Source organism: Solenopsis invicta, chromosome 11, assembly GCF_016802725.1.
Source record: "Solenopsis invicta isolate M01_SB chromosome 11, UNIL_Sinv_3.0, whole genome shotgun sequence".
In the NCBI taxonomy this organism is placed as follows: domain Eukaryota; kingdom Metazoa; phylum Arthropoda; class Insecta; order Hymenoptera; family Formicidae; genus Solenopsis; species Solenopsis invicta.
This window is the reverse complement of record NC_052674.1, coordinates 11,619,030-11,639,172: the sequence shown is the minus strand read 5'-3', so window position 1 is coordinate 11,639,172 and position 20,143 is coordinate 11,619,030. Positions and strand designations below refer to the sequence as shown.

Genomic DNA, 20,143 nt, shown 5'->3' with positions numbered 1-20,143 from the left:
AAGGGGATACGAGCCACGGCCACGGTTCGCGGTAATCTTCCCCGGGCGTAGGGAAGGGAACGAAATGCCTGTTCTCGCAAGTATTCTGTGCCGAGATCATCGCCGAGTCGCCTGACGATTTCGCACGGCACGTGAACGCCTGCATATTCGCAGTTATGCGCTTCCATTGTCAAAATATAAGTGCTTTATGGTGATAATATGTCAAAACCAAACATAAGGAAGATAACGGCTGACCCTACGAAATGTAATACAGACTCTTCACGACGGCCGAGTGTGTTTGAGAGGTTGGGCACCAAACCAGCGATCACCGCCGCCGCCGCCGCTCAGAATACATCGGATTACTGCAGAAATTGGGCCCTCAACGGCAGTTGTTCCTACGGAAAGAGTTGCAAGTGAGCCGCTGATTTCATTTTGTTTCGTTTGTCGTAACTCCTCGTCGAAATGCGCATCGAATAATTTGTCAGCTGACTGAAAGATTTTACACCTGCACACAAGAAACAAAGTCGCATCGTAATTATACGAAAACAGTAGTAGAGACAGTCTTTCGTGGCGTAAACGATTCTTTTTGTGTGTACAATTACGATTATTATTGCTGGAAGTTGAAAATAAAATGAGCTCTTAGTATTTTAGATCTATTGCTTCAAACAAGATGTAATCAGCTTACTAAACTCACTTTACATTGATAATATGCTAAGAAGACTAGCATTAAAAGCTAATTTAAATTGCTCTTCTTTATTGGAGCATATTGCTTATTGTGAAATATTAAGCAATTTCTTATTTGTTAATTAGATACGCAAATACACACACATTGATAAGTCCATCCAAGCGCGCTAAGAAAGATAATGCGATCGCAAGTACATCTGGGGTAAGTATAACATATGTTGTATTTTCTTGCTTTAATAATAATTTAATAATAATTTTATTTGATATGTATACGCATATAGCTTTTCCAGTATTGCAACATAATTGATAAGAGTTAAAATTGACAATTGACCAACTATAAACTTGAATCAAAGAATTTTTTTTTTTAATCTTTTCTTTATCACAGCTCATTGAGGATCCTTTCAAACGGCTCACATCGAAGATCGTGAAAAAGGCGTCCCACAGCCCGGACTTAAATATAGAAGAGTGGAATCAGACGGATCTAGAGTACGAAGACGAAAAGGTGTTGGAGAGACGGCGGCAATTGTTACAACGGGAACTGGAATTACAAATGAAGAAGGATAAAGAAGTACATGGCAAGGATAAAGTAAGGCAGAAGAAAAAAGCAATGAGCTCCTCTTCTAGTTCGCGCACATCCAGCACGTCTAGCAGTAGCAGCAGCTCCAGCAGCGAAGATTCGTCTTCTACTTCTACTTCCGATTCACACAAGAAAATCAAAAAGATCAAGACCAAGAGACACCATAGTATTTCCGCCGATTATAACGAGGATAAAGAAAGAAAGAGAAAGTAAGAAGTTGTTTAGGATATAAAATTCTTTACATTTTATAATGTATAAATTTGTAATTGTATTTATAAACAAAAAAAGACTTTTTGTAATATCTCACATTGAATCTAATTAATTTTCTCAATGCTTAACAATTTTTGTTGTATTATGTAGTTTTCTAATTAAATTGTCACGAATGGATCTTACAGATTGAAGCTCAAGAGACTAGGAACGAGAAACGATAAAGCCATCAACAAAAAGAAACGCAAACTCGAGAATAGTTCCACAAAGAAGGATCTTACCACGAGATCAGTCAAGAAGTATGGCACGACGTCTGTATCCAGAAAGCATTCCAGCTCGTTGCGCGCTCGATCGCCTACTGTACAACAGGGTTCTACGAGCGGAGTCACATCTGTGGCAGCCACAACGTTGGGCTCGCAGGTTTCTGTAGCGCATCACGCGTCGTCCTCCAGCAAAATCCGAGAAAGAAACAGGAGCGATTCGCCGAAAGCGATAAAGAGTAATCGAGAAGTGGACAAGGAGGACAGCAGGCATTACAAGAAGGTGCGTGACATGGACGAGTGTTTGTCCAAGGACGCTGTCAAGTGCAAGTCATTCGATAAAATCAAGGAACAACAGGAGAAAGAGAAGAATCGCGCTGTTGACGAGAAGACCAAAGCAGACGATCGATTGCGATCCAAGTGCAAAGACAAGGATGTGCGTTCGCGTACGCCGCCGCCGCCGCCGTCGTCATCGGAGCGCTCATCCAAGTACCAGCACGTCAAGGAGAATGCGTCGTCGAAGCCACAACGTAGCCGGACGCCATCGAGGACGAGACGCGATCTAACTCCGGCGAAGAATCCTGAGAAGCAAGGCAACTCGTCGAATCGCGTAAGAGACATGGAGAAGAAGGATCGCGACTCGCACAAAAGGGATAAGAGCAAAGAACGAGATGACGCGAGGAAGAACGAGCAGACGTCTTCCGGCAAAGCGAAACAGACTTCGGTGACTTCGAATCAGGACGAGAATTATCGAAGGAGCAACACAACGAGCAAAGACAACTTCGATGAGAAGAATTACAGCGGCGACAAGGCGCGGCAGAAGAGCCGCGAGCGTCAGCGCGAGAAAGAGACGAGAGACGAGCGTCCCTCGAGGCTGACTCGCGATCAGCGTCAAGAGCCCCAGCGTGACAAGGACAAGGACGAATCTCAGGAGCGTTGTCGTAATGAGAGGCAGCGCGAGCGGGATCGCGATCGAGATCGGGATCGAGAGAGAGAGCGCGAACGCGACCGGGAGAGGGATAGAGATCGCGAACGGGAACGGGAGCGCGATCGCGAGCGGGAAAGAGATCGGGAGATACGTGAGCGGGATCGCGAGCGGGACCGAGAGAGAGAGAAGTCTATGAAGTCACGCGAGAGAGACGTGCCCGCTACGGTGATTTCGCCCGTGGCGTTGAGTCTATCGGCGGATAAGGGTTCACGTTACAGCAGCAGAATCAAGGAACGGCCTTTAGGTAAGGATATGTCGTTTGAGAAAGGCGGCGGCACTCGCGAGCGCAGCAGGAGCGAGCGCGAACGGGAACGATCCGAAACGAAGGCTCTCGCCGACCGGGAACGGAACTCCACGCAGTCACGTCTGGACGGAAGGTACGAGAGAAGTGGCGTTGTTGAAAAAGACAACGTGTCGTCGAGTCGCGGCAAGTCGACCGTCAATTCGCCCCGAGATCGCATGGATCGTTTTCGGGAGACGTCTTTGGATCGTGCGCCCTTGCACGACAAGGGCGGGCATGTCGCGACGTCGTCGAGCGTTCAGTCAGCAGCGACGTTACCGCCCGTGCCGCCGGCGTCGTCTTCCTCATCGGCAGCAGCCGTGACATCCGCTCTACCATCTCGCGATCATCTGATAGACATGGTGGATGGTGGTCACTACGACAGGGACCGGCATAGAAGGTTCGGTGTAAGATACGAAAGGGGTCACACGTCGGAGCACAACAGTAGAAAGGACCAGGCGCGAATTGAATCGAATCGCGTACCGAACAAGATCGATCGAATAGTAGATCGTCGAGACGCGAACAGTCCGCGACGCACCATGGAAGTGGACAGGAACTTTGGTAGGAACTATGGTAGACTTCCGGAGCACTGGGACGAGCAGGAGGAGACAGCTACACACGTCGAGTATCGTGATCACGTTCACATTCACGAGGATGACAGGAGAAAGACCGTCGAGGGCAGAAGGTACGACAGTCCCTTCGAGGAGAGACGCGTTGCTCGCGACGAGAGACCCAGAGAGTCGAGATATGTGATCCAGACTACGGAACGAGCATCTTTCGACGATCATCGTCATCATCATCATCATCATCGACATCCTCCTCTCTATCCTGGCGATAAACTGAGAAGTGGTGCAGCCAATATTAGGTAATAATTAACACATTATTATAAATTGGAAATATTATTCTTTTGCGCTTTAGATGTTAGATTTAGGAACATAGTTTACAGAAAATATTGAATTACATTTCCATATTTTTCTTTCAATAAAGTATAACTGTATTTTAACAGATAACTTTTTATTAGAATTGAAACAAAGAGCAAATAGTAAACCATATCTTAAAAGTACAAAGTTTTTCTTTTTTTTTTTTTCATAATTGTTACTGAAATTTCGTCTGTTTCATATTATTGTTTTCTCACGTATTGTCTTCTATCTTAGAGATGAAACTGTTTCTAATGACAATTGGGAGGGACATCATCGTGATGCGGAACATGGTCGAGACCGTGGTTATCAAACTGTCGAATGGGAAGAAAGGGAATGGCGCACTAGAACGGCGGCCTTGTGGGAAGGCAGAGATAGTCTTCCTCGTTCAGAGATACATGATGAGGAATGGAATTCTCGATACGACAATTCTATGAACGAATGGAAATCTAACGATGCGCGAAAATGGGATAATCAGAACGCGCACGTTCGATCACATTACAGGAATGAGCGCTCGAAGGACTTAGAGCACGGAGAATCTACACAACACAAGTAAATATGCAGCATACTGTCTTATACAATTAGAAAGAGTGAAAATAACTACAGTAACAAATATATCTGTTAAAGTATATTAATCAAGATTAATTCTTATAGTAAAAGACGGTCGTATAATGCGCCGGAAGTGAGAGAAGAGCCGGCGATACATCCTTCTGCTAAGCAAGCTGCTATTTACGGCAGCATGAAAGAAGAACCTATTAACAAGAAGTTGATGGAACTCGCTGAAGGTAGATTGTGCACAACTACTACTCGAGAAAAGTCTACGGATAATTTCCAAAAAAAGAATTTGCAAAAGGATAAATCTGAAATCAAAGAACCCGTCGTGGTGGAACCAAAGCGTTCCATTGCCGACGAGTCTTTGCAAACACTTCATACTGAGAGCGACTTGAGTGATATTAGCGATGATCCTGATGATATATTGAATATGGAAGAAGATACCACAGTATGTATCTATGTTCTTATTTCTTTTGTTTTGTTACGAAAAGATGTTCATGTGTTTATGTAATTTTTTAACAGGATATGGAAGCTAATAAAACACGGGCAAATAAGAAAACACTGGATGCTGCACATCGCGATGCACAATCAACTGTACAGGAATCGACACAGTTATCTCCAAAAGAATCTACTGAAGAAACTATTTTCAATTCAAAATCTAAGGATAATGCTGATGCTGTATCATTGAAGTAAGATATATACATTATAAAATATAAATCATAAAATAAAATAATTTTATTTAAAAAATTATTTAATATTAACATTAACTTTAATAATTCAAATTTTCTTGCTTTAACCTATTTGTTTTTATTTACATAAAATCTCTAAAGTATTCAATTTTACATATGAATCTACTGTATTAGGAATATGGAAGATGATAATATGGAGACTATGGACTTTGAAGAAATTTCTGATGGCGAGCTAGAAGAGGACATTAAAACAAGTGGCAAAGGATTAGGTGATGCCTTAGGAGTCGATTGGGAATCCCTCGTGAAGGAAACTCAAGCGAGAAGAATTGCTCCGTCTAATCAAGACTCCGCGGAGAATCGATGGCAGTGTAAAGCTATCTTCTATAGAATCGGTATATCCAAGAAATATGCGGGTGAAGATTTCGTGAAAAAGCTGCTAAAAAAATATGAGAAGAATGGTGAGTAATTCATGGTAGTTTCATTAAATAAAAAAATAAGCCTCTGTATAAATACTTTTTAAATCTTTTTTTTATAGATCATAAAGAATTTTTACTAAATGATGTTGCACTAATGCATACAACGCTCGCGCGAAATCGGTTACTTCAGGATATGGGTAATGGCGCGATGCATACCGTAGATGATATCTTGTATAGGTAAGTCTCTTTAAATTATTCTTGTAGTTAAGAGCAAATATCAAAATTTAATTTTATCCATTATAAATATCACACATACAATCGATAATTATTTAACAATATATAATTATTAATATAATGAAATTTCGTTGTAGAAATAATAATGCGTGTTACGATGAAGATGTGGACTGCGATCAGGAAACGTGGAAGCCAAGTACTGCCTTATATGAAGAAGCAAAATGTTTATTGCAGCAAGTAATATGAAAAAATAATTTGTATATAAAATTACGAATGGCCACTGTTTTCTTTATATTATTATATATCCAGAATATGGAATATGATATAAGCAGCAGTATTTTACGATAATTTAAATTATTTTATTAAATGGAATGTATGTACATTATGTATTGATAGCCACTATCAAATTTAAAAACACAAGATAGTTGAAGAAAATCAAAGAATCATAAATATATTATTTTCAATTTTCAAAAAGTTTTCAGAAAATGAAACTTTGTATATTAACAAAAAAATAGTATACTGTTATTTCATTTTGCTGCGAAGTATTACCCTCTTGCGCAGATCGCGCTATCTATTTCACCCTCTGTATAAATATACCCTGTTTCATCAATCTATTACACATTATAACAGATATTGTTATAACAGATATTGTCGTATCACAATTTATACATATAATTGACATGTAGCTAATAATAGCTGTTAAATATAATTTTTGTTTGAACATTTGCATTTTTACTTTGATAAAGATTTGATTGTCAATAAATCTTCGCATATTTAAAAAAAAATATATTAAATATATATTATATATTACAAATTTTGTATTATATACAATATAGTTCATGTGAATTAAAGCACAGAACTAAGTAATTATGAAAATATAATGTAGACGCATTCTTTGTTGTATTCTCATAATATATGTTTGTCATGTACTCCAGATATCGAGTAAAGCAATAAATATGAACGGTCAAATGACTTAAAAAATAGTTGTTTCCATTAATCGCTTTTGCGAACACAGGCTGCACCGACATCGTTTTGTAATATACTCATTGCCTTTCGTAACAGTTGCTCATTATCATCGTTCTAAACAAAAAGTAAAAGGATTTAAAATGATAATTAGAATATGTATAATAAACATGAATTATTCTTCATACTTTTATGTGTGGATGTATCTGGTCATTGTTATCATCGGAAATTTGGCGTTTAAGCAATTCAAGATTGGTACGATACAACTCGTATAAAACAAGACCTGGAATATATTAGAAATGTATTTCAAAAATTAAGTTTAAACTTTTCTAATTTACTTATAAAATAATATTTTAAGAATTATGATATAACACATATATACCAAAACATTTTTTAAATCTATCTTATTTTGACCTTAATTAATTATTATATTACGTTCGCATTGTTAACGTTATTACAGCTTATGTAGACAAAAATGCATAATCTATTTTATTCTTATCCTACATCTCATTTTTGTTCACAGGGACATAAAGTACTTTATAGAAATCCTAATATGCATATAGAATAGAAGCATCTTCCATTACCCTTTTTAATAGAATCTCCAGAACCTAAGGCGTCTAAAGCAGAAAGTATATCGTCACAATATGTCCTTTTAATTCGAAGTTCTACATCTGTGAGATCTGTGGTAATAATTACATTTGGCGTTATGGTGTGCGCATATATTGTGCAATATAAAGGTAATAAAAAACTTATAAAATATTACATAATGATATTTATAGAAAATATAATGTTTTACCTTCCCATTTAAGATCGGGAACTCTGCCAAAGTAAGATATTATACAATATTTGATATCCAACATGATATAATTAATGGCGGGTACCAATTTTGGCAATATTGCTTCTGTAAATCTTTGAATTTCTCGTGGAGTTTTGTACATAACGTTGGATACAAATGTATTCAATCCCGAATGGATACATTCAATCTGTAAAACAGCAAAGCACGTAGAAGAAATCAAGATAAATTTTGCTATTGTAAGAACAATCTATGCAGATTTTAATCGATTATACGATTATGCAAATGTTATTGAACATACGAATAGATTTCATAAATAAATAATATCCTGAATCAATAATCGTATAAGAGACATTTATTCTCTTAGGAAACTAATTGTTAAAGATTTTATTACTTCAATTATTCTTACTACTCTTATGTAAAAATAGAGCATTATATTTCAGCTTTTAGATACCTGTCTGTGATTTACGCTGGTCTGACACTTGTCGCAGATCCAGGACGATTCATAATTGAGAGGATTACGAGGTAACAAATGTCCCAAACATTCGTCCTTCGCACAGAGAAGTGCGCTGAGCCGAGAACCGAATTCCTAGGAAAAGCAGGAAAAATGTCTCAATTGAATTTTCATAACGAGAAATTGCGTGATCGCAGTGAAGACATACCAGTGGATCGGAGCACCTGTTGCAATTGCAAGAGAAACGCTTAGTGATCCTCAAGAACTGCCTTCTAGTCGATGTGTCCCATAACAGATCGGTGTAGGACATGGTGATCTCCTCGCCAGCGGCGATAGGCAGCGCGGCGCTTACGTGCAACCGTTGCTGGTCGTCAAAGTGATGCCTGCTATTCGGTACACAGCAATGATTCTGCAATGCGCCCATTGGGTAAAGACCACGTAAACTCATGGTATGATCATTGCCCCGTGAAGGTACAACAACTTCGAACGAATTTGTGTTGAAGACGTCGCAGACGCGTTGCATAAGTTTCATTTGCTCTTCGCTGGGAAGATTGGCCACGTTTCTTTTGAGCAAGTCGATCTTCAATATAAATTGATGAACACATGTTATAAGATGTTCCATTTAATTATTATACGATATTTTTTTGTAAATTTGACATGAAGAAATGATCAGAAGACGCGATAGACTAGGCAAGTTTATTTGATGTTGTTCAGAACTATATCAATCATATTCATAGCTAAGATATACAATATTGAAAACATATAAAGATAGACTAAAGAAAAGAAATATAAAGTAAACATTATTTATATGAAAATTCGTCGAGCTATTCGTTTTCTATACTTCTACAAAGTACAGACATTTATTGTGCGAATATCAGGAGCTTATCTTGTATAAAAGAAAACGTACCTCGTAATTGCGATTAAGATTCGCATGGCATTCAAAGGCGTACAATAATGTGCGCTGCTCCTCCGACAACGCAAGACCACGTATCAGCACCACCACGAGTAATAGATCTTTGGACCAAGTGGAACCGCAGGTTGGCGCCCACTCTCTCAGGAATTGGCATTCCCCTTGAACGTGCATCGCCGAATTCTCACATTCCGCAGAACAAATCGGCAAACCGCAGCCGTAATCGCAGGGGAACAGAGGGCAGTTGTTTTTGTAACAGACAACGCACATCGGCAGATGCTTGTTGTAGCATCGCGGCCCCATTAACAGCGGAACATCCGTGAAGATCAGCTCGCCGGCTTGAATGTCTCGCGTGGCAAATAAGCCGCGACCTCCGAGAGGAGAACGATCGACGATCCATGACCTGAGTCTGTCTTGCAAAAGATTATTCTCTCGCAGATGAGACTTGAGCAACTCGTCTGTCTCGCGGGGTTCCATCTGGACCACACGCGCTCTACGTATATGCGCTATACGTTTTCCTCTCGATTCTTCACCTCGGCCTAATCTTCCTCTTTTATATGGACGAAGAAACGTTAGTATTAGTTCACGGCAGTGAGCCAGTTTCTAAGTGTAACTGAGCTAGGAAAAAGCTTGTTTTGTTGACTGGCACAAATAGTAAATATGTTTTCAGTGGGTCTAACATTCTTTGTTGGCAGAGGCTCTCCTTCAAACTTGTATCATTTGCGGTGAGTTCAATTTCTTTAATCATTACAAATACAGAAAGATATTCATGGATCTATTCTAAAATTTTTTTTAACCGACCATAAAATTTTCAGATCTGAAACGAACTTCGGAAAAGTTGACATCCACGAAAACTTGATGGCAAGATTGTTACGAGGCGTTGCTCATTATCGTGGCACAGGGATATTTATACCCGTCCTTTGTCAGACGTGATATACTACAGACTGGTGTTGGAAGTATCAGAGAGTTTTGGCTTTCGTAATAGATCGTCTTACCAATTAATTATATAATTAGAATCGGAATTAATATCACAATGTCGAGAGACGTCGCATATTGGAGGCACGCGAGTAACACTGTTCTACGAATAGCGTGTTCTCGTTATAAATCTTGGCTTAAAATAGAATTTGAATTTGACACCGAAAACTAGCCAACTTTCCTATCTGTTTACAGTTTACGCGCGTTGGGAGATGTCAACAGGTTGTAAATAAGCTGTTTAAATATTCGAGTAAACAATTCGTTTTTGAGAAGAACGCAATTAGAAGAAAATGGAGAATTATATTGTTAATTATAAATTATATTTAATTGCATCTGTTTTGAAGTTTTTTCTGAGATACAAAATTTATTCAATACATGTAACTGTTACGGCTTTGCCTTACGCTCGCAATCGTATCGATTTGTACTCTGTAAACGCGTAATATTGATCTGTTTTCTAACTTGCTCGCCTGACTAAAAGTGTCTCGTGCACTCTAGTTTGCAAACTACGATGTAGTTTGCAAAGAACTAAATTTTCCATTTATTTTTATCGTATATAACGAACAATCAATAATTACAAAATTGTTGCCGATGTTATTTATAGCGATGTCAAGTAAAGAAGTGGCCCCTTAAGTTCGCAGATCGCAGGTGTACTCTGCGACCCTGTGATGGCGAAAAAATTCAAGAAATATATCATCCCTCTATTGTTAAATTGTATTTATATAATAGTAACGTCCGAATTAATGTCGATACGATTGCTTCACGCAAGCGTACAGCATGTAATAGTTATTTGTATGGTTGAGCGTTGCTAAGACTACGGTTGATTCCTCGTCGACGGTAGGGTATCGTGAACGGCATCGCCAAGAACAACGTAGATACAACGTATATACACGGCCTATGCCGCACTAACAATATATGCCTACGGCATACCGTAACTGTGTACAGAGATTGTCGAAAGTGCCGTGTTCCTTGACGACTCGCGTTCTCCCTTTTTTTCTATTGCCCACCGTCGCACAGAAATGGGAAGGTAATGGAAAAGGATGGTCCGTCCTTTTCTCATGGCGAATCCGTTCCGCTTTTTAATCCTTTCAGGAACTGTACGGCATTCTGATCAAGTGTAATTAATTTTCCCTCTGCGGCATTTTAGCCGCCTGATAACGCAATGCCAAAATTCACGAGAAAGGTCATGGACGAACGTTAGCACAGTGACGAGACTTAAAACCGTGTGTTAATCGAATCGACTTTATATCGAGAAACTAATGAAATCAAGTTGAATTTTTTAAATCTTATATTTTAATTTTATATAATCCATATATATATATGTATATGTATATTAGAATTTTTTGTTTATATATATATATATAAATATAAACAAAAAATTCTAAAATATAAAATATCTACATTCGTATTAACATACAATCAATAGAAATTTTTTCTTTCTTTTAATAACTGATATAATTTATTAATTTGCATGGCCTACATAGACACGTTCCTTTTATATAATGAAGCTACAAACATTGTTAAATATGATTGGTAAAATGTATCTTACGTTGGATGCATCTATAAAATTACTTTCATTCAATATATATGAAACAAATAAATCTATATTTCATTAATATACGTTATGTAGATCTTGTTCCTCTTATACGAAATATGAAAAACGTAATGTATACACACGTACACATACTTTAATGCGCGTGCACACATCATACACATTTATACATTAACGACAAATAGACATGCGTATATCATGCTATAATCATGCTGTAAAGGTATGTAAGGCTACTTAGGCTGGCTTGTAAGTGGAGTTACTGTCCATCATCTGCGAAGACCGTGTGTCAAAATATTTTTACTCTGATAGTACTATCGACTGCGATTACAGTGTTTGCACTAGGATCGGATTGTAGCGGAGATCCTTGCATGTATGGGATCTGTTTGGACAACGAAAACAGGTACATGCAGTTTTACGCTTGCTAAAAGCATGCATAATCTGAGGATCAAGCGTAATTTTGTTGGATATAAGACATTAGATATAGCTCATACATAAAGAAGATAAATATAGATAGTAATTTGTTTTAATTTTAGGAATCTCGAAAGGCAAAATTAAGATATGTGATTATTTAACTTATTGAGACCAATAGATAATTATTGTCGTCTAAAAGAAATTTGTGCACAATAGTTTTTTTTTTACTTTTTCTTAAAAATTCGAATATTTTTATTTAATAAATATTGGAACAAAAACACCTCTAGATCTATATAAAGATTTAATATTATTTATTCTTGCTAATATTATTAATTTAAAGATATGTGCAAGTTCAAATAATTGAAATTATAAATGAAAAATCTGCTTATTTACATTTTATGATTTTTCATGGACAACATAGCACTTATTCTTGTTACTGCATCGATGGTTACACGGGGATCAATTGCGAAATTAATTGGGACGAATGTTGGTCAGATCCTTGTCTTAATGGCGGCACATGCAACGACGGCGTTGCCGCATATAATTGTACTTGCCCCGATGGTTTCATAGGTAATTCATTTTTCATCATATCGTTCGTGATAAATTAATACAAGAAAATTGATGAAAATAAATAATACCAAATTTAAATGGCAAATAGGTGTGAATTGTGAGCAAAGATACAGCGAGTGTTCGAATCATCCGTGCCTCAACAATGGTACCTGCGTCGATTATGACGGCGTTACCTGCCAATGCCTCGATGGATATTCAGGTACAACGTGATGACAAATGTATAAAAAGAATTTCTATATCATTTTGATATCCTATTTTCAGGAGAATATTGCGAAATTGACGCCTCGGTCTGCAACGAGACAATGTGCAAAAATTCCGGCGAATGCATCGAAGGACCCGGTTTCTCATTCTACTGTCGTTGTCGCGAAGGTAGAAAATTATTCGTAAAATTACTTACGTGCTTAAAGAATATTTTGCTTCTTCACATTTTTTTATCGCGATATGGCGTTTTCTTCTTTTCATGTACTACAATTCGAAAAGGATGGACTGGTGTCCTCTGCGAAATGGATATCGACGAATGTTTGGAATCGCCATGTCGAAACGGTGGTCTCTGCATCAATATTCCATCTTCCTATACTTGCGCTTGTTTATTCGGTAAGCGGATTATTCTTGTCCACGAGTCGTAGATTTTTTTAATCTAAAAATAGCAAGAGATTTGTAATAAAACTATAATTAAAGTTCAGGCTATAATTAAAGTTATACAGATTTTACTATCACTATCTTGTTAAAATTAACACATCTTTAAAAAATATCACGTGTCTTCTTACTTTCCTAACTTTCATGTTAATTAATTCTTGTCTCTATCAAAGGTTTTACTGGCAAGGACTGTGACAAGGCAATCGTGCCTTGCAAGGAGAACCCTTGCCAAAATGGAGCGGTGTGTCTGCTGGAAGACGACCGTCAAGTTTGTTACTGTGTGCCCGATTATCACGGTGCATTTTGTGAGCTAAAATATGACGACTGCGAATCGAAATTCGCGCAATGTGATAACGGAGGTACCTGTATCGACGGTATCAACAGTTTCACTTGTTCGTGTCCACCGAATTATGGTGGTTCCATGTGCGAGTATAGTTTTCCTTCGACGACCACTCTAGAAATGGAAGATACATCTGAACGAGAAACGAGTCTAGTTAGAACTACAACTGCCATAGTTTCGCCTGAAGAGTCAACTTTGTTAATAGACACAACTGTATCTTTATCATCCACATCGGCTATCAGCTTTGCCACTTACTCGACGTCCCCGAGAACAAGTGGTTCTCCTTACACGAAGAGATATACGACTATGGAGAAGACTACGACGTCGAGATACGAAGGCGAGGGTTCTAGTAGTAGCAGTGATAGCGATGTTTTTCTTACTAAAGTTCCATCAACGAGTTCGACTCGAGATGATCTCGTTACGTCGGCGCCTGTAACGATGTCGACGTCCATTCTTACTGAAAGTTACTTCCATAAGACTGAAACAGAAGGTACTGAAGTTTACTTGCCAACCGGGAGATCGATCCACGACGGCGAAGTTACTAAAGAGTCTGGTGACTATGATCAGACAACAAAGACACATCCCCCGATTTCTAGTAGAGTGGACGAAAATATAACGGAGTACACAACAACAAGTTCTAGGTAAATGAAGCGTTCTATAATTCTTATTAAGGACTTTGAAATCGGTATATTTAATAAATGATGTTAATTATCAATTTATCCTCAATGATAACTGATATAATTTGTATCGCATGATCGAATTTTCATCCCATAACGCTGTCATACACATATTAAAAAAAAAAAATCAATAATTTTTGATAATATAAATACACACGATTTTCATGTGAATTTTATAATATTACATTCCGTTTCTTATATAGTTATCGACCTACAACGGATACAAGTAAAGGCCAAAAGGATGATAGGACTAGTACTATTACGGATCATGCTACCGATGCTATAACACTTTCTATTGACACGACATTTCGGTACACGACGGATTCTATACAAAACAGAACGTTCGATCTTGGAACTACGATCATGGATATGCCAAGAACCGTTCTTCCTTTAACGACTCCATCGACACTGCCGCCAGTCTTATCTTCGACTATGAGATTTGACACTTCCACGATACCTTCCTCGTTAACATCTACTAGCGCATCCTTAAGCCAAACTACTGTGACTGGTGTCGAAGTAAATACTACAGAAATCGGTGCTTGTCGCGGAAATCAGTGTTCCACGAGTACTACCGCGTTAACTCCGCGAAATGTTACTGAAGTAAGTAGTTCAAAAATAGAAATAGAAAAATAATAATATATAATAACTCATGGAAAATGTCGAGATTGAGTATATCCGTATTACATTTCTTTTTATTGTTATTCAGTATACCGAGGGTTGCAAGACAGATTCTACTATCACGCAAGCGGCCTTTAATGGCAAATCTTTCGTCAGACAACGCGTCGAAGTAATAATCACTGATACTAAAAGTGCGACGCTCCGCATTTACGTTAAACTTAGGACGGCATTTAAAAACGGAATTATATTGCACGTCTACTTCGATAACGAGAGATATTCTTTAGTGTATTTGGAACTTGGATCGTTGAAGTTTCAGTTTTCTTGCGGCTTAGAAACTATGTTACTCGGTGAAATTGATGCTATTATCGATAACGGATATGAAGTAAGCATCGATATGAGGTACGTTAATCGCGTTATCAACTGAATTAATCCGCATTTTATTTTAAATTTTCACGACTTGAACTAGCAGACATAAAAGAATCATTATCTTTCTGATTTTATTTTTTATGAAAATATTAACATAACATTAACGGAAAGGAAACATTTCTCTTTTGCCGCTATAGCTTTCAATATGTTGCCAATGATGAAAACGAAAAGTGTTTCGCCAAATTGCTAGTCAACGGCACTATGGCCGTGACCGGCGAACAAATACTGCCACAGCGGGGATTGGTCCCAAAATATGCTAATTTATACATAGGAGGCATTCCACTAACGTTCTCGCATTATTTCCCTCATGTAGCTATGGGGTTCATCGGTTGCATGGATTCCCTGAAGGTATATTTTAGTAAAGAATTATTAAAACTTTCTTGCTTCTAACACATCTAATAAAGATTCATCTGTTCCATGTAGGATGGTTCTCAGAGTTATTTTTAAATTGCATTGCAGGTGAACGGCATTACGCGACATTTTATTCACGATTCCTTAGAAACGTTTCAAATCGAAGAATGCACATCATTTTTGTGTTTATCGAATCCATGTCAGAATTTCGGCGCGTGTGAAGAGAGCGAGGGAAGAATTCGTTGCAAATGTATAGCGGGGTAAATATCTATTAGTCGGCAATTAAATTTCTTAGAACTGTTTGTTTCTTCAACACACCCTTATACATATACGTCTAATAAAAAGGATTATAGTAAGAATATAAGAAAGCAGGATCAAAATCATAAATCAGAAATGGATGACTCTAATATTAAATATTCGTATTTACCTTCTCAAGTTAAAGAACTTTAATTAACATTAATTAATCTTAGAAGCAACAGTATTTAAAACCAATGCTCAGCAGCAAGGACTGTTTATTACAGGTATACTGGACCTTTGTGTGAACATTCGGCATGCAACGACAATCCTTGCTCAATGGGTGCGACGTGCGTAAGCTCTCCGGGAACTGGTTTCATTTGCGTTTGTCCGCTCGGTAGTCGTGGGCTTTTCTGCGAAGAAGGTAAATTGTAATAACAAATTGTTCAATGGACATTCTACAGATGTGATAGCGATGCAATGAGACCGTAAAGCAACAAAGTTCTTACGAAGCTACTCGTCCTCAGATGCCGTCCTAGTGCGGCCGGCATTCTCGGTCCTCGTCCCCGGTTTCGCGTCATACATTGCTTACGGCGTGCCTACTTCGATAAAGGACACAATGGAGCTGAAGCTGCGACTCATCCCGCGCACGTTTGATCAAATCTCTCTGATAGCGTACCTCGGCCAGAGAAGTTCGCGCCGTGATGTCTTGGATCATCTTTCGATAACATTTGTGCGCGGCTACATTATGCTTACGTGGGATTTGGGCTCTGGTAAGTGATAAATGAATATAAATTAGAATCTTCCATATTCGAAGCTCTATTTTTTTTCAGTCATATCTTAAATAACAGATTTATGAATAGATATCCAGGACGAGATATCTAGGAAATAATTATTTATACGATAGCTATTTGTAGGAATTGCAATTCAATTAGTTATATTACGTTATAGGCAGAGTAAAGAATCTTTTTTTTATAGAAGAATATATATTAAATATATAAAGAAATTATATTTAAACGTAATAATCTTTCAATAGGAGTGCGAAGAATTTTCACTAGCGATTCGTTGACCTCTTTGAGTGTGGCTGGATCAGCTGGTAAAAGTAAAACATATACGGTTCGGATCGGAAGGAGAGGCAAGGAAGCGTGGCTCGCTGTAGAGGGTCTCAAAAACGTGACTGGTCAAGCAGTAGGATCTATGACTCAACTCGATGTATCGCCTGTTCTCTATATTGGTACGTCGTTGCAAAGAAGAGGCCTTTGGCACAATATTCAGCATTCAAATCATATATTTTATGCTAAATGTGGCTATTCAATTTTCATCACTTACATCTGACGTTGACATTAAACACAATCTCGGATGAATAGAAGTTGGAGTATAATGTGTAAATATTGAACGTGTAAGAGGAAATAAATAAGTAAAAATAAAAAGGAAATTTTTTTATAGGTGGTTACAAGTCTAAAAATTTCGAAACGTTGCCCCACGACCTACCTCTCCATACCGGCTTTTCCGGATGTATATTTGACGTCGAATTGCGTACAGACACGACGATTCTTCCGCTGACCGGTTCTAGTCCTGCCACAGGTCGTGGTGTAGGCGAATGCAATCGTAATGAATGCATTCGCCATTCGTGCAAGAACGGTGCGGTATGTTTACATCACGGAGCATCGTACAGGTAATATATAAGAAATCATGTTTTTTCTTTTTACATAATTTATCTAGAGAATGTATCTATATATTCTATGTGAATAGAACACACATGCCGTGTATCCATTATGTATGCAATTGTTCATTGACTTTTCAGTTGTATTTGTACAAAGGAATGGGTCGGACCTGATTGTTCCATTCCTATTTAATTCCTGAAACGATCTTCTGATGCGCGCAGAGGATTTCTCCCAGTTCGTATTAATTAGCGCGAAGGGAGTCATCGGTCAGCATCAATGTTATCATGTTATGTTACAGTGAACACATTGTTCTTTTATTTTATACAAATTTTATATCTATTGATGTAGTGATTAATAATTTATCTAAATAAGATTAGCTTACATTAGGAGCGTCATTTTTGGGTCGGGAAGTGGCAGAATGAGAGTTCAAATATACGAATAACATCGCCGCTGATAGACGAGCCTGTAAATCTTGTTTACTGTACTCGTGATGCCATTCCACATTGCCCCAGTGAGAGATCTACCCATAGAGAAATATAGAAAGGATAATATATATTATATAATAAAAACATTATAAACATATGTAATAATAACAGATAATGGAGAGCAGAGGAGATTTGGACATTTTTCATAAATCAAACCAAGAAGGTAATATATACCTGATATTCTTCTTCTAGGCGTGAAAGATTTACAGCTTCTGAGATATTAATTATTCTTGCAACTGTGGCAAGAGTTAGAATAACAGATTTCAATCCATCCACTGCATATACAAGACCTACAGAGGGGAACCAATTAATATATAAATGCAGAATGCTTACACACAAAATTGCATTATTACCATAAATGCTATTGAAATTATGTGACAACAACTGTCTCGTTAATGCAGCTTTAGTTTCGATAGGTACTGTAGGCATCTGTATACTCTGAGTACTTGCTATATCTACATCGTAATGTTCGCAAAACCAATGTACTATAGGTTCCCATTTTTCAACTTGTAATCGATACAATTCATCCACCTCCTAAAATTACAAAAATTGTTATAATCGAGATCTTGTCGCATTAAATATAATATTCTATATTTTCTTTATATTATAAAAATGATATTAAAAATTTTAGAAATTTGTATAAATACTTTCTTACACTCGAATAAAACAAAATTGTATCCATTTCTAAACAGTTCACTATATGATTGACCAGATCTATCTTGGAGTGATTGTGTGGATTGTCCAATACAGTGTTGCATAAGGATGTCTATAACAAAAAATCAGAAAAATGTTAGCATATGTTTACATATACTTAAAATAAACATAGGGTGCTTAATATTGACAATCAACAAGGGCAAAATAATTCACTGTGTCAATTGTGTACGTAGCTGAAAAGCACCCATAGAGTATCATATGAACTTGGTAATGCCAAGCAACTGAATTAGTAATGCCAAGTATTTGTAACTTTATTCAAAATAATTACATTACTTAATTATAACAATGTTATGATACTAAACATGATAATGTAAAGTTGTATGTAAAGTGATTAAACAATTACTCGTACCAGGTGCATGCTTCCTCTATCAATTATGTCCTTCTGTGCATCCCATTCTGCAGCCACTGCTAAAGCCAAAGATTTACTATTCACCTCGAATATTCTACCTTGTGGCGTCTTCAACTTTCTCTGGTCTAGAGTAACCTCAAATTTGTCACCGCTTGAAATTATGTTCGTCCTTCTATAAAATCGTTTCACGGTGGCTACAAGTGTCAAATTATTTTATGCAAGTAACAATTATATTCAATTAAATATTATTATATTCATTAAAAAAACATTCAATGATAAAAAACGTCAAAAATCTAATCTGAACAATGAAAAGGCTTTTGAACAAAATGTGATTACCCATATTTCTAACAATTGAAGAAGCTGGCACAAATTTATGACGTGTAAAATAATACATTGAATTAATCAATTTGTTAAATATTTGCGGCATGTTACTTATAAATATTTTCGTTTCAAAATATTCAAGGAAGAAGAAGCAGACGACACATTGACGAATAGTGTCAAATGGTAGCCATCACACGCCTGCGCGTGTTGTGCGCCTGCGCGGCGGCCATATTAGCTACGTCGCTCAAACGGCAACAAGTTGGGCGCGAAATCGCAATGCGTTGCAGTGCGTTTCAACTCGCATTTTTGTCGTACGAGTTTTTGACGCGAGTGAGTGTCGGAATGTCAAAAATCAAGTGTCGCGCGTTTGTGCTAAGTGTGAATCAAATCAAATCGTAAAGAGGATATTTGGATCTTGGATCTCCAACGTTCGAGAGCTGCGGCCGAGTCGGAGTTGGACAGAATGACCAGCGGCGAACGGTGAGTCAATTTATACTTGTATTCGTCCCTACAATTCGGTATTCGTCTCGTGCCCATTGCATTTTGCGTAAATTATCATCGGTACAATATGACGAGACAAATAAATCGGTTGCATAAAATGGCGCGAGAAAGATTAGAAACAATTTGAAGTTGGCTTCGTGTACGCACGCTTGGCATTCCCTTCTTTCGCCAGGTGTGCCAACAGTCGGTTGACGTGACGTGCCTTCCGAGGAACCTAACCTCAATTCTTCGCCGAGCAGGTTGTAAATCATTGTAAATCACATCGCTCTGATTTCGGATCATGATGGCTTTTTAGAGTAATATTAAACTCTGATACATTTTACGATATATCTTATCGCAAAATTAATCGTTATTTGTTAAATGTACGATTGCAACAGTGATATATTTTCGCGCGATTCGGTAGATTAGGAAACACGGTA

The 20,143-nt window shown here is 37.7% G+C and overlaps 4 protein-coding genes across 6 annotated transcripts; 2 read left to right on the top strand and 2 right to left on the bottom strand.

Annotated features, from left to right (window-relative positions):
• The first annotated feature begins 19 nt into the window (after positions 1-19).
• LOC105201426 (zinc finger CCCH domain-containing protein 13) lies at positions 20-6,752 on the top strand. The gene is made up of 10 exons (XM_011169431.3): positions 20-392; positions 790-865; positions 1,049-1,449; positions 1,636-3,840; positions 4,130-4,444; positions 4,547-4,892; positions 4,967-5,133; positions 5,308-5,591; positions 5,669-5,786; positions 5,921-6,752. Exons 1-10 carry the CDS (start codon positions 199-201, stop codon positions 6,027-6,029), a joined length of 4,215 nt encoding a protein of 1,404 aa, XP_011167733.2. The 5' UTR covers positions 20-198; the 3' UTR covers positions 6,030-6,752.
• Positions 6,241-9,418, bottom strand: LOC105201425 (SET domain-containing protein SmydA-8). The gene is made up of 7 exons (XM_011169430.3): positions 8,901-9,418; positions 8,202-8,573; positions 7,994-8,128; positions 7,543-7,729; positions 7,331-7,426; positions 6,935-7,029; positions 6,241-6,863 (listed from the first exon to the last, which is right to left on the bottom strand). Exons 1-7 carry the CDS (start codon positions 9,378-9,380, stop codon positions 6,777-6,779), a joined length of 1,452 nt encoding a protein of 483 aa, XP_011167732.2. The 5' UTR covers positions 9,381-9,418; the 3' UTR covers positions 6,241-6,776.
• Positions 9,419-10,797: 1,379 nt separating this feature from the next.
• On the top strand, positions 10,798-18,901 carry LOC105201423 (protein eyes shut). The gene is made up of 16 exons (XM_026137837.2): positions 10,798-10,902; positions 11,648-11,827; positions 12,260-12,408; positions 12,497-12,607; positions 12,670-12,777; positions 12,889-13,002; positions 13,218-14,025; positions 14,265-14,661; positions 14,768-15,078; positions 15,243-15,453; positions 15,565-15,716; positions 15,978-16,114; positions 16,218-16,463; positions 16,727-16,924; positions 17,137-17,365; positions 17,495-18,901. Exons 1-16 carry the CDS (start codon positions 10,895-10,897, stop codon positions 17,544-17,546), a joined length of 3,411 nt encoding a protein of 1,136 aa, XP_025993622.2. The 5' UTR covers positions 10,798-10,894; the 3' UTR covers positions 17,547-18,901.
• LOC105201424 (ATP synthase mitochondrial F1 complex assembly factor 2) lies at positions 11,312-19,426 on the bottom strand. Of its 3 annotated transcripts, XM_039454915.1 has the most exons (14): positions 19,239-19,424; positions 18,903-19,096; positions 18,495-18,605; positions 18,193-18,373; positions 18,014-18,129; positions 17,737-17,874; positions 16,200-16,460; positions 15,989-16,103; positions 13,640-13,862; positions 13,408-13,517; positions 13,176-13,294; positions 12,806-13,045; positions 12,582-12,697; positions 11,312-11,806 (listed from the first exon to the last, which is right to left on the bottom strand). In XM_039454915.1, exons 1-7 carry the CDS (start codon positions 19,327-19,329, stop codon positions 16,443-16,445), a joined length of 849 nt encoding a protein of 282 aa, XP_039310849.1. In that variant the 5' UTR covers positions 19,330-19,424; the 3' UTR covers positions 11,312-11,806; positions 12,582-12,697; positions 12,806-13,045; positions 13,176-13,294; positions 13,408-13,517; positions 13,640-13,862; positions 15,989-16,103; positions 16,200-16,442. The 3 variants fall into 3 exon arrangements, with proteins under 3 accessions (XP_039310849.1, XP_011167731.1, XP_025993623.1); XM_011169429.3 differs by lacking the exon at positions 12,582-12,697; XM_026137838.2 differs by lacking the exons at positions 11,312-11,806; positions 12,582-12,697; positions 12,806-13,045; ... (3 more) ...; positions 15,989-16,103; positions 16,200-16,460 and having other exon boundaries at positions 17,642-17,874; positions 18,014-18,373; positions 19,239-19,426.
• Positions 19,427-20,143: the final 717 nt, after the last annotated feature.

Bases quoted from the DNA above. Each gene is read 5' to 3' on its own strand.
- LOC105201426 (XM_011169431.3), top strand. From the start codon at position 199: ATGTCAAAACCAAACATAAGGAAGATAACGGCTGACCCTACGAAATGT. The intron at 1,450-1,635 runs GTAAGAAGTTGT...TGGATCTTACAG, and splicing joins GATAAAGAAAGAAAGAGAAA to ATTGAAGCTCAAGAGACTAG. The intron at 5,787-5,920 runs GTAAGTCTCTTT...ATTTCGTTGTAG, and splicing joins GTAGATGATATCTTGTATAG to AAATAATAATGCGTGTTACG.
- LOC105201423 (XM_026137837.2), top strand. The intron at 14,662-14,767 runs GTAAGTAGTTCA...ATTGTTATTCAG, and splicing joins CTCCGCGAAATGTTACTGAA to TATACCGAGGGTTGCAAGAC. The intron at 15,717-15,977 runs GTAAATATCTAT...TGTTTATTACAG, and splicing joins CGTTGCAAATGTATAGCGGG to GTATACTGGACCTTTGTGTG.
- LOC105201425 (XM_011169430.3), bottom strand. From the start codon at position 9,380: ATGGAACCCCGCGAGACAGACGAGTTGCTCAAGTCTCATCTGCGAGAG. The intron at 8,129-8,201 runs GTATGTCTTCAC...TGCTTTTCCTAG, and splicing joins ACAGGTGCTCCGATCCACTG to GAATTCGGTTCTCGGCTCAG. The intron at 7,030-7,330 runs GTAATGGAAGAT...AATATATTCCAG, and splicing joins TGGAGATTCTATTAAAAAGG to GTCTTGTTTTATACGAGTTG.
- LOC105201424 (XM_026137838.2), bottom strand. From the start codon at position 19,329: ATGCCGCAAATATTTAACAAATTGATTAATTCAATGTATTATTTTACA. The intron at 19,097-19,238 runs GTAATCACATTT...TGACACTTGTAG, and splicing joins TTCAATTGTTAGAAATATGG to CCACCGTGAAACGATTTTAT. The intron at 17,875-18,013 runs GTATATATTACC...CTCTATGGGTAG, and splicing joins GCCTAGAAGAAGAATATCAG to ATCTCTCACTGGGGCAATGT.